General features: G+C 45.5%; 1 protein-coding gene across 1 annotated transcript in view; it reads left to right on the forward strand.

The window, feature by feature from the left end:
* Positions 1–6,200: 6,200 nt before the first annotated feature.
* The window catches only part of CA10 (carbonic anhydrase 10 (inactive)), a 464,178-nt gene continuing 457,403 nt past the window's right edge, over positions 6,201–12,975 (forward strand). Inside the window, exon 1 of the mRNA XM_004434740.3 lies at positions 6,201–6,401. Within this exon, the coding sequence (XP_004434797.1) occupies positions 6,341–6,401 (61 nt within the window). The 5' untranslated portion in view covers positions 6,201–6,340. The remainder of the gene's footprint in view (positions 6,402–12,975) is intronic.

The following is a 12,975-nucleotide window of genomic DNA, read 5'->3' on the forward strand; positions in this document are numbered from 1 at the left end:
GATGGAGAGATTATCCTGGATTATGCAGGGGCCCCAAAGTAATTACAAGGATCCTTAAAAGGAAAAAATGGATTAGAGAGTAAAAGAAGGAGATGTGATGATGGAAGCAGAGGTTGGAGTAAAGCCATTGCTGAAAGAGCATCATGAGCAAAGGAATGTAGACAAGCTCTAGAAGCTGGAAAAGCCAAGGAACGAATTCTCCCCTGGAGCCTCCATAAAGAACACAGGCCTGCACTGGATTTTAATGCTGTAAGACTCATTTCAGATTTCTGACCTCCAGAACTGTAAGATAAAAAGTTCATGTTGTTTTAAGTCACTAAATTTATAATAATTTATCACAGCAGCAACAGGAAACTAATACATTGTTGATGGCCTCAACCTGCAGGCTAAACAGCAGAATCCTGATCCCCCTTGTGAGGTTCTTCCCCTGCTACTAACTCTTGAGAAGTTCCTGCGGGGATGGCTCATCTGTGCTTACAATCCATGTTGTCACCAGGGTCTTCAACATCACCCACCTCTTTCTTCCACACAGCTCTCAGTTCTGCCAGTGGTCTGTCCTTTCACACTCTGCAGTTTGGGGCACCACCCAGAGTTTGCTTCTGCTTCTGCTACCATCTGCTACCACATTGGTTTTGGAACTGCTGCAATCTCCCTTGATATGGTAGCCCAAGTAGTGACACAGAAATTTCCCCACAATATGTTACAATGTTTATCAATCGTCATCTGAAGAGACAGCAGAAAGAAAAATCTTTCAGAGATTAACTGATTACTGGGTATGATTACTTTCAGATCACAGAATCACATGTCAATCTTATTGGTTTCCCTTGGGGTATGTTCCTGCCTTACTATAAAACTTCCTCCCTACCTCACAGCCCGCATCTCAGTGGCAGAATCCAGCTTTCCCATAACCAAGTCGTCATTTCTGTCCCCAAATCTGCGTCTCTTCAGGAGTGACTGACTGGATGATTTCCACTATCTTCAAGGGAAATTCCCCACTTAATAGTAGGGCAGTTTATCCTATGTTCCCAACAGGATAATTATATTATAACATAATAGTCTAATACCTGTAAGACAGATAGAGATACAGCTACAACATCAGAGCCACTTTTTTATAAGATGGCTTCCAAATTGAAGAAAGAACAACTTTAATTTTTAATATTTCTCAGAATCTGAGTAATTTAGTAGTAGCATTTCACATAGAACAGCAGTGCACTAAGGTTGAGCTTTTCTAAGACTAGTCCAGCCACAGTTTATTAAATATAATATCTATTTATGATTGTTTATGATTATAGTGTTTGCCTTATTTTGGCAAAGCTAATCACCCGATTGGATGGATAATCTTGAGATATAATTGACATAAAATAAATCACACGTTTAAAGTGCACACTTTGATAACTTTTGACATATGCATGTCAAATATACATTGACGTATGCACCCATAAACTGTCAACATGATTAAGACAATGAATATATCCATTACTCTAAAGAGTTTCATTGTGCTCCTTTGTAACCCCTCCTTCCTCTCCCTCTCCACTCTCCTGCCTCCCTCCTCAGGCAACCACTATTCTTCTCGAGTTAGAAAAGGCATGGAAAATAGAAATACATACCGAAATAGTGAGCCCATTGCGCCTGAATGTGGGTTGACCAAGAGAGTAGAGGAGTGGGGAAGACAGAGGGATCTTCTTTGTCTTCCAATACAGGTGTCCAGTCTCTGGCGAATGTGCTGTAATGGATGTCAAGCTCTCAAAATGTTACCAGATGAGTCACTCCTTTTTCTCTCCAGTTGAAAGAGACGGTGGAGAAAGAACCCTAAGCATTTCAATATTGCTCTCTCCAAGGGAGTGCAGTTGTAATCCCCTGCTTTCTAGGAGACAACTGGAGTTGGACCTCACACTTGGGCTCAGCAAAGACTTTCTATTATATGTGTAACATGCTTGCTCTGAATTTGTAGTGGGCAAATGTAGAGTAGGAAAGAGACAAAAGATGAAGGCAGATACAGTGCAGAGAGATTCTTTGTAATTATTAAGTTCTGGGTACAAGCTCATTAAAATATGAAAAAATTGCTAAGAATAAATATTTTCTAGCTTCATAGAGTTTCTTTCTTTTGTGGGTTAAAAAAATAAACACTTCAATAAAGAATGAAGACAGATGGTTCCTACTTAATACACGCTTTTACTGAATTATTTTCTGGATGAAGATGGAGATTTCCTTAGAAAACATACAGGTTAAGCCTAGAAATGACTCAAGAAAATATTGGTTTTTTTTTCTTTTAGAAAATGCTCATATGGAAACTAAATGTTGAGGGACTGTTGTGTTCAGTGCTGTATTCCAAGTGTCAAGAACAGAATTGGCACTTAGCAGACACTCAGCTTCTTTCACTAGAAATGCCTTTGATGACTCCTAATTCCCACTGATCTTTTCTTTCTCCCAATTCTCCAGTAGTTAAGTTCTAAACTGCATAACCTACCACCACATTTCATCCTGCCTTTGATTGTCAGCTAGCTGTGTCACGTGTGGACTTCTGCTCTCCTGAAGTACAAAACAATGTCCTCAAGATGCTACTTCTCATTGTACAAAGTAGGAAGGGACACGGTGCGGCATGGCCTCTGTGTTTGGAATGCCAGGCTGTGATCTCTATACTACCAATTATAGCTGTGAGACCTCGGGCAAATAACTACTTTGGGCCTCTGTTGTATCATCTGTAAAATGGAAGTAATAATGATATTTCTCTCATATGGACGTTATGATGATTAAATCAGATTATTCATATGAGGGATTTGGCAAAGCCTAGCATATAGCAAACAATTAATACATCATGCTATTATTTTTACTTAAACAAATACATCATATGAGTTGATGGGCTTTGTTGTTTTCGAATTGAAAGTACTTTGTAGTAGAGAATAGATTAAATATTCTTTGAGAGGGCGGAAGGCGAGCGTACATGCTGAAAAGGGGAAAATTAAGTAAGTATTATTTTACTGGATTGGCTCCTAAGGCAAAATGTAGAGGTAAATATGGTCTGTAAGCTTTCTGAAAGCAAGGATTATAGATTTTCAATTACAAAACTCCAGTATCTTGCCACAGTGCTTGACACATATAAGGCACTCACCTAAAATTTGCATAATTCATGAATAAATAAATGGGTCCTGGTATAGAAATCCAGGCACCCTGCTTCTGCTTCCAGAGACAGCTCGCCTGCTGCCAGCAAATTCCACTCTCAAGTGCAGAAGGTAGGTCACTGTTCATGGTTCCAAACCCTTACTAGGGTGGAATCTGTTCATCTTCGGCAAACAGCTTTCTTTTCTCTCCCTTCAAAAATCCCTTTCTTGTGGTCAACTTTCAAGGCACGGAGGCAAATACAGCCCCGCCCCCCCGCTCCCACTATATGTTTCCCAAATGGGCTAATTCTCACTATCTCCGATTCTTTTACTGTTCTGAGGTCTCAAGGTCTTTCCTGCTGAGCCTCGAAGCTCTCTACCTAAGAATCCTGGACTTTCTTCATCTGGGCCTAGATTTTTAATGCATTGACCACCTGGAGTCCTTGGCCGTCGTCTCAGAGAACAGATCCCTCGGCCACACCTCCTTCTTAAAGAGTAGGCAAGCCTGCGGGTGGTTCTTTTTTCGAATTCCTTGAGGCAGCAGGACAACAGCCAAGGCTCGCAAAGTCTGCCCGGCGCAGGAGGCTCAGGCTGTTCGGCTCTGCTCCCTCCCACCTCCTCCCCACCCCCACCCCGCCTCTCTGCCAGAAGACCCGCCAGACTCCTAGGCAGTTGGTGTCAGTTCAAGCATCCTGGGAACTCTGCATTGTCACTCCTTTGGCTCCAACACCGCACCTTCAGACGCCACACAGCCTGGAAGACTCACTAAATTGACTCTGTGTGGATGAACGGTACCCTCTTTCCTTCTCCTCCTCTCTCTCCACTTATCCACCCTTTACGCGATTATTAGATCGAGAGCCACTCTGAAATGGCTTCTAAACATCAAAAATAAAAAAGTGCAAAAACAAAAAAAAAATCCCCTGCGGGTTATCTGCGTGTTTGTGTTTGTTGTGTGTGTCCATCCGCGCTTGTGCAAAATCGCCAAACGTCACAGTTTGCAAGCCGGACAAGCGCGCCGAGAAATCCGAGATCTTTCCAGGGATTCCCCTACCCTGCCCATCTCTTCTTCAGCACTCCCAAAGAGGTAGGTCTGGGGCTTTCTCAAACCGCTACTGCAGCGATAGAGGCAATACAAATCTGCTGCGATTTTCCCCTTCTTCTCTTGCTCCCAGCCCTCTTCTCGGGCGAACAGTCCCGAGCGCAGGGTTTCCTTGCAGTTCCCCCGCATCTACATTCCAAGCGGCTGACCCAGTGCAAGTCCTTCCCCGGCCTGAGCCCGCCTCGCCTGGAGACCTTTTGCGGACCCGCAGGCTCTGGCCTCAGTCTGGGTGGTGGGTGGTGCTCACGCCGCCCCCACCTTCCCCCGGGGCCTCGGAGAGCCGCGCGCTGGGCGTGTGTGCGCGCGCGCGCGCGGACTAGGTGGGGAAACCTTCAGTGGAAGTGCTGAGTGTCGCTGGCAGAGAGTACACTGGAGCCCAGCAAAAAAGCCTCCAAAGCACTGGAGCTTCCCGAAAGAAAAACAGAATAAAGGAAAGAAAAGAAGGGAAGCCCGTTCCCCTAAGGCCCGGGTTTCTGATAGTGTTCGATCCTCCCGGAGCTGGGCAGAGGCGCAGTGGGCAGCGGCCACTGCTCGCACTTGGACTTGGAAAGACGGTTTTTTTCCCCTTTCGGGAGGAGGGAGGTGAGGGACTTGCAGGCAAGAGTTGCAGCCGCTCTAGGAACCTGCAGAGAGGAGAACTCTGGGGTAAGTAGTGTTCTGGCACTGGAGCGGAAAGGGGGAAGGAGGAGGGGGTAGGAGAGGGACGAGAGGGAGAGGGCAGGGAATGAATTATGCAAAAAAAAAAAAAAAAAAGGCCCCAATATTCCGCAGCAGAGGGAGAGCGCAGCACAGCACTCCCTGGATGAGTCCCGCCCGGGTCTCCCGCGCCGAACCGGCAGGCGCGAAGTTCTTTTTAAGGAGAAGAGAAACTCCCCACATCCTGGAGGGTGACAGAGGCAGCCGGGGCAGGGCGGCGTGAGGAGTCGGAGCCCGGGGCTGGGGCCGAGGCCGGCGGCCGCGGTGGCCCGAAGCTGCGACGCCCAGCCCTGTCCTCCTCCTTATGGCCGCGTTCAGCCTCGCCTCCCCACCCCGGCCTCCTGCCTCCGCCCCCGGGCCGCGGGCGGCGGGGCTGACGTTGGGGCTCCCGGCGGCGGCGAGGACGCTCACCTGGCCGAGCCTCCCCTTCTCCTCCTCCTTCCGCCCCCACCTGCCCTCCTCCTCCCCTCCGAATCTGGAAGCGTCGGGATCCGTAGGCGAGGAAATAACGACCCCTGCAGTTGCATTGCGGAAAATCTCGGCGGCGGCGGCGCTAGTTGCAGGCGATGGAAGCGAGGCAGCTGGGGGTTCTGGGGAGCCCAGGAAAATAGCAGAGGAACCGAAAGCGCGCGCGCGACTTGGGGAGCCTGCGGCCCCCCGATGCGCCCGGGTCCCCGGCTCCCAACCATTTCCGCTCGGCGCCCTGGACGCGCCGCCCGAGCCGGGCTCGGAGGAGGCGGGCTGCGCGCGGACTTGGGGAACAGGGGGGGTCGGCGGAGGCTGCTGGCGGCCGGATTATTCGGGCAATAATCCCTGCCTCTCTCTCTCTGTCTCTCTGTCTGCTGTGTCTGCTCCTCCCCCCGCCCCCCGGAAGCTGGAGGAGAACGGCCCCGGAGCGGAGCAGCCACCCTCTGACCATGCCCCGGTGAGGGGGGCGGACTTCGAGGGCAACTTGTCGCGGACCGCCTGGGCTTAGCCAGCGAGCTGCGAGCTGCCGGAGGCCCGGAACTGCGCGGCGCGGCCCGGCGGGGGGCTATCGTCTATGTCTTCTTGGGGCGCCCGGCGGATCGGGGTCTCGTTTTTGCCGGAAGAGCCCAGCGCTGGTGGCTTCAGGTGGCTGCCGCCGCCGCTGCTAGTGCTCTTTCCGCCGCTCGTGCGAGGAGGGGAGACCGGCGAGCGGGGAGACCTCCGGGGCAGCGAGGCATCGGACATGTGTCAGCACATCTGGGGCGCACATCCGTCGAGCCCAAGGGGAGATTTGCCGGAACAATTCAAACTGCGATATTGATCTTGGGGGTGACTGTCCCTGGCCGGCTGTCGGGTGGGAGTGCGAGTGTGCGCTCGCTCGGGAGTGTGTGCGTGTGTGTATGTGTGTGTGCCGTGTCGGGCTCCCCCCTGCCCCCCCTATTTTCCCGTCGAGTGATGCACTTGGAATGAGAATCAGAGGATGGAAATAGTCTGGGAGGTGCTCTTTCTTCTTCAAGCCAATTTCATCGTCTGCCTATCAGGTATGGGACGCGCTGGAGTCACGGGCGGGTTTGGGTTATGTTGTGGTGTTTGGAATGTATGGGGTTTTATTGTGTGTAGACACTCAAGTAGCCTCGGGGATGGGAGGGGAGGGAGGTGTAGGCAGAGACCTTTTCAGCTCTGCAGGTTTGCTTCCTTCAGAATTAAAAACCTTTGAAGTCCAAGGGTGTGTGTGTGTGTGTGTGTGTGTGTGTGTGTGTGTGTGTGTGTAGTGGGGGTAATATCTGTATGGAGTCCTGGAAGGTAGAAGGGGTGGGAGATGAGAAAGAAGAGGCAGATGGGTGTTGATTTTCAACTGCTTTTCTGGCTGAGAACTCTGGCGCCGAAATCTGAGCCTTGGCAACCTCCACCCCCATCTCCTGGCTTCCAAAGTTCCCAAACTCGGTGGTTCCAGGCTGGCAAAATGGATGCAGAGCCCTGCCCTGGTTTCTAGGCACTTTCCAGAGACTGCGGGAGGATGCGGGACTGGAGAGTACCGGCAGGAACCAGAGGGATGTGGAAGTCCTCCATGCCTTCCCCAAACACATCAGGACCTGGTTGTGATGGTCTGAAACATGCCAGCACGCCCCCCTCCACCCCAAAGAAAAGCAAAATCCATCTGAAACAACACAATATCATAAATACCACTTTAGACGCTGGTCTTTCCTAACTCCCAGTGGCAAAGATGTGCTGGCTCAGACTCACTGATTTCAGGCTCCTTGTGCCAGTCTGTGGGTTTGGGAACTAATGGGAAGCCGGGGCATTGAGGTGAGTGAGGCGAGACTTGTGCTTGCCTGCCCTTGTGTGTCTTTGTGTTGGGAGGGATTCTGATTTCCAAGCAGTGTCTTTGTTGGTGCAGGGAATTGGGGGTGTGGAGGGGAGCCGTGAGAAAAAGCCCCAGGATCAGCAGTATTCCCCGGTTCAGTTCAGTGCTACCCCACTTCCCCTCACACCTGTCATTTAAGCATCCAGGTTAAGGTTGGTTTACAGTGCTCCCCTCTGCCTGCATTCCCTCTGCAGAATTGGGGACTCAGCCAACTTCCCATGAAGTCACCAGAAGAGGAGAGCGGGAACCTTGCCCCCTGTGAGCAGACACGTTTGAGCAGCATTGGGATGGAGGGACATATTTCCTGTATCTTTCTGCAGCCCAGCCAATCCCCACCGTCTAAGCCAGATCTGATTCTGGATACGAAAAACCCTTGTCAGCCCTTACCCTGGACCCACTTCCAAATACCACTCTTCAGTTTCAATGTTCTCCTCACTGGGCAGGAATAGGGAATCTTTTATTTGGAATTATTGTTTGGGGCTCAGCTACCCTACTAAGAAATATGCCTCTGTAATACTTTAGAGATACGCTGTGTACCTGGCAGACAATAAAAAGTGCCCTGGGGTCACCCCAGCTCCTCTAGTGGCACCTCTTTTACCTCATCCTGCATCTAAGAGGGAAAATTCCCAGGTGACTTATAAAGGTTTATATCGCCGATATGTCTAATGATGGACTGGGTGGCATCTCACAAGGCCACATTTTACATCTTTTTCTTCTTCATGTCTATTCCAGACTCTCTCTCTGCGTTCCATAATATTTCACCAGTTATAAAGTAGCCTTTCCCTACCTCTCTCCAGCATCACAAATAATTTTCAAATCAGACAAGCCAGCTGAGTCCCTTTAAGATGTACAAAGGGTTAACATTCATTGAGGCTCTGGATTTCCCTTAGCGTCCCTTGTCCACAGCCCCTACCCTGCTTTTGGTCAGGCCATCATAGAGGAAAACCAGCTGAGAATGGGTCTGTTCATGGCCTCCAAAAGAGACGCTGGTGGGATACGTGTCACAGCCATACCTGATTTGGTGTATCAGCAACTAAATTATATAAATAGAAGCATTAGGAGGAGATTATTTCCATCCTGGGAGGGGTGCTATGGAGTACATGGCCTTTCACATGTATTTACTAAATAGTCATCATTGCTATGTAATGAGAGGATAAGTGTGAGCAAAATTGCTAGCTATTAGCTAACCACAGAAAACTAGGTTAGCATTCCAAATACCTAGTTAGGATCTGCATTAATTTGCACTTTATGAAGATGTTTAGGCAGAGAGGCAACATTATGTACTCTACATTTACACATTCATAAACTTAACTTTAAAAGGTCATTCTTTCTCCAGGGCCAGTGTGGCCTCCTCCCTCCATAAACAGAAACTACTCATTGAGTGATGTCCGTGTATGTTACAATTCTGATTAGTAATGTAATTATGACTCCTGGTTGCCACAGTTTGGAGGACTTTTTTTTCCCCATCTGGCATCCTTAAGAGGTATAGGAATGCAATGTACTTCGGTTGAATGATTGTGTCTCAGGGAGAGTTTAGTAGGTCTTTCATTTCTGTTGCCATGATTTGCAGTTTTAATTTACTCACAACTGAGTTTTACCAAAAGGAACATAACCCTGTGATCGTAGAACCTACTAAATCTTGAATTAAAAAAAAAATTTAAAAACCAAAACACCTCTCTACTGTCTTGGGATGAATTGCCCTACCCAGGAAATGGGTACCAGTTCTTACTGAGTTACCAGGCATCAGTGATTAATGCATTGGTAGGGTTGGCTTCATTATTGAGGCATACCAAACTAGGAAAGTCCAGCAAAAGTCTGCAGTGTAAACATTTTGCAGAAGGAAAATTTTGGTAGTAGATCCGGCTTGTGGAAGGTATATTGACTGAATTTCAGTTGGTAGCATTTGCTTTCAGGAATACTCTGGTGCTTTGTAGCTTAGTGTTTTGTTCACCAAAGGTGCCTACCTTCATCCCACCCCACCCCCCAATTAAAAGCATATCCAAGGAGTTTTCTCCCTGGGCCTGCGTAGATATATTGCTTAAAATATAGAGACCTGGGCTTGGTATTTTCGATGGCTCTGCACTAATCGTTTGGTCATGATGAAGCTCTTGGCAAGTGGGCCTGGGGGTCTGCTCAGCCAGCCTTAGCTAGCTGCTGAGGAAGTAGCGTGTGTGACTTCCATTAGAGAGATGGAATCAATTTTGGCTACTTAAGGACCACAGAGCTGGGATGAAGAGGGAATGCCATGATCTGGGAGTTCTTGGGGCTCCACATTAGACTCAGATCTCATTTTACTGAAAATGTAAGGCAGCCAAGATCCTTGAAGAGATAAGAGAAAGAGAGAGGGAGAGAGAGAGAGACCAGGATGGTTTTTCCCTGTGCTAGCAAGAGCACCATTCCCTTCTCACAAAAGCAGCTCAGATCAGCGAGAATGAATGCTTAGCAGCACCAGGAGAGAATTTCCTGGTCCAAAGGCAGCTGACTGATTTAATTTACACAATGCATCCTACTTCCTTACTTTACCTCTTTGTCAGTTTATTCATAATAATAACAGCAATAACAATTATAATTATGTGGTGCTTTCACATAATATGAAAATACATTACACACAATATATTACATAATATTGCATATATTTGAACTCATCTGTTCTTAGAATTTGTAGGGTAATTTTATATGTAAGGCAACTAAAGCCCTCGGAGGGTCAACCTGGAGGTTTAACTGAGTCAAAGTTCAGTATATCATTTATGTTTTGTTTCAAGATTTCTTTAAATGTTTTTATTCATCATTTTTTATTTTGATGTTTCCAATTGAAAGAATAAATTGTGTGATATGGTTGTAAATCTTGGAGAGTTTGGAAGTGGAAGTTTAGGAAAATTGCGGTCTAGAGCTAGAATTAAGGTAGCATTTGAGTTGTATATGACTCTGTCACTCAAACAGATGAAACCATTACCCAAGTTTGCCACCAGTGCCTTATGACCAGCAATCCCTACAAGCAAGGAATATTTCATACATTCTTTTCCTAATCTGAAAATTAAAGTGGTTTAACTTCAGCTTCTTTATATACAGAAAGGGGATAATAGAACATACCCCACACATTTTTTACCTCGATTAAATAAGATAATATGTTCAATGATTTTCACATAGCACAGTGTCTGAGGCATAGTAAGCTTGCAATAATACAATTATTTTTTCCTACAAATCTGGCATTTCACAAGTTTGTAAGGCCATGATAGAATAGAGCCTTTGCCTCCCTCCCCTTCAACTTGTTTAAAAGCAAAAAGAAAATCATCAGCAAGCGCATTTTATAACATTGGGCACAAATCCCACTTTCAAGGAGGCCTTGGCTTAACATCTTTGAAATGTCTCTTAATTTTCTTTCTTGTATAAATGAGACTGGCAGCATTAGGCTTTGGTGCACAGTCATGAGTGTAACCCACTACCCCTGTGAGCCCAATGTTGAGGTGAGCTTTGGAAAGTTAATAAATCACCGGGGAATGTAGTGCTTATTACCCAGGGGAGCAACAGGATTTTTCTCTTTCTGCTTGTAAATTCTAACTTGGTATAGACCCAACCTTAAAGTGCTTCCAGAATGGCAAACTACACGTGCTGTCAGTATAGCTTGAAATAGAACATTCCATTAAATAAAAAAAGAGTCCCACCCCAACAAAGAGTACTTATCTGATGATCTTATTGGCTTATATGGTTTCTTTAAATCCAGCTTCCCATGCTGGTGTCATGTAACCATGTCACTGGCAGATGCCATCATCATAGATGGGACTCTCCTGGCAGTGAGATGAGAATCCTCCTAAGTAATATAAAATCCCTGGGGGAAAGAGACATGTCAATGTGGAGAAACATTTTCTTGGGTGGGAAAAGGGGATTTGATTGCCATCCTAGGCAGTCAATACTTAACATCCCAATTTTTCACCTTAATTAAGCATTACATATTTGGGCCTTCCTTTAGGTCAGGAAGAGGTCCAAGCACCATAAATGTGTATGATAGAAGCCATTGCAGAGAGATGGAAGTTAGAAGACCCACCCTGCAATCCAGCTCTTCCTTAATTACCTATATGACTTTGGACAATTCTCTTAGCCTCTCAGAGTCTCAGTTCCCTCATCTGTAAAATGAAAATTACATCTTCTTTGCCTATTTTAAAGAATTATTGAGAGAAACATCAGAGAGTGATCCTGAATGTTCTTCATGTTATGCAAATGTAAAGTATCTGTGTCTTTACTATATTATGGAATGATCCATGCTTAACATATAGTTATAAAATCAAAGTTGAGATACATACACATAATGTAGAGTGATATAAAATAATATGAATGATGCTTAATTGTTAGGATATAGTTATAAAAGCAAATGCACAAAATGCACAAAAAAAGTAATGCACAAAATGTATAGTCATGTAAAACAATAAGAATGATGCCTAATTGTTTGCTAAAGAACATAAATGTTATAGAAGAGAGAAATCTAGACATGAAGGAAAAGGAGGATATTAGACAGATGTTGGAGGATGGGTTAGAAGAGATGGAGGGGACCACATCATCAAAAGGAGAGGAATAGGAATGAGTGAGATGTACACTAAGACTCTTTCAACTGAAATAAAAGTTTCAATTTGGGAGATACTGGAAAGTTGGGGTGATTCCACTTAAGGAGCTATTGAATTGAGAGAATATAGGGTGTCCTAATATGTTTAATTTCTTGGTGACTTTTGTTTTTCTTATTATGCTTCTTTGCATGGATTCAGTGGACTGAACTTGGTTGATATTTGTTTGAAATTCTAACATTTCTTTGGATTTTGAATTTGTGTTACATGTTTCCAAGTACTGCTGTACTTTGTATGGTTTGTAGCCTATTCAGGATTGTAGACAGCTGAGTTTTGGGGAGACTTCAGCCTTCTCATCTGTAAAATGAGATGATACTTATTTCCCAAGGTTAATCCTACAGGGTAATTGTAAGGAACAAAACACTATTTGTAAAATACCTAGCATGGTGTCTGGAATACAGTAACCATTGGCCAATTACACATATATGAGAGTAAGCATGGGCTTTGGAACCAAGATAGACCTACATGTGAATCCTACCTTTGGCATTCACTCTCTGTGTGATCTTGGAAAAGTTCTTTTAAGTTCTCTGAGCTTCTGTAAAATCTATAAAATGAGGATTGGAGAAAATGTACGTAAGATCTTGCCATAGTGCCTGGGATGTAGTAGTCACTCAATGAATTGGAGCTGCTCTCATAAAATCATCTTCATCAACATTATCATCATCATCATTATCATTGTTATCGATAACAATAATTGTTGACACTTTGGACCTGTTCTTGTAAGTGCCAATTAATTATTCAGTTATCTCTTCCGTGTTCAACAAAATAGTATTGCTGGCTAACTACGTACCAGGCGTAGGAATCATAAAAATGAACAACTCTTGGTCCATCGTAGTTATAAGATGGTATTGTTTATGTGATAGAGGTGTGTACAAAGTGCTATCAGAGTATAAAGCAAGAGCAGTTAACTGTTGTTGGCAGATGCAAATGGAAAAGGGGAAGGGTTTATAGAGGAGAAAACATTTGAACCAGGCCTGGAAGAATATCTGAGATTTCAAAAGAACAGGGAAAACAAAGACATACCATGAGGCAAGAATAGTATGTTCATACACAAGAAGGGAGGAAAACAAAGCATTGGAAGTATGTGCAATGGGCATATGGAATAGGTGGGCTGGAGTAAGTGACTGGAAATCAGGC

Source organism: Ceratotherium simum, chromosome 16, assembly GCF_057802395.1.
Source record: "Ceratotherium simum simum isolate JZ-2026a chromosome 16, ASM5780239v1, whole genome shotgun sequence".
Classification (NCBI taxonomy): domain Eukaryota; kingdom Metazoa; phylum Chordata; class Mammalia; order Perissodactyla; family Rhinocerotidae; genus Ceratotherium; species Ceratotherium simum.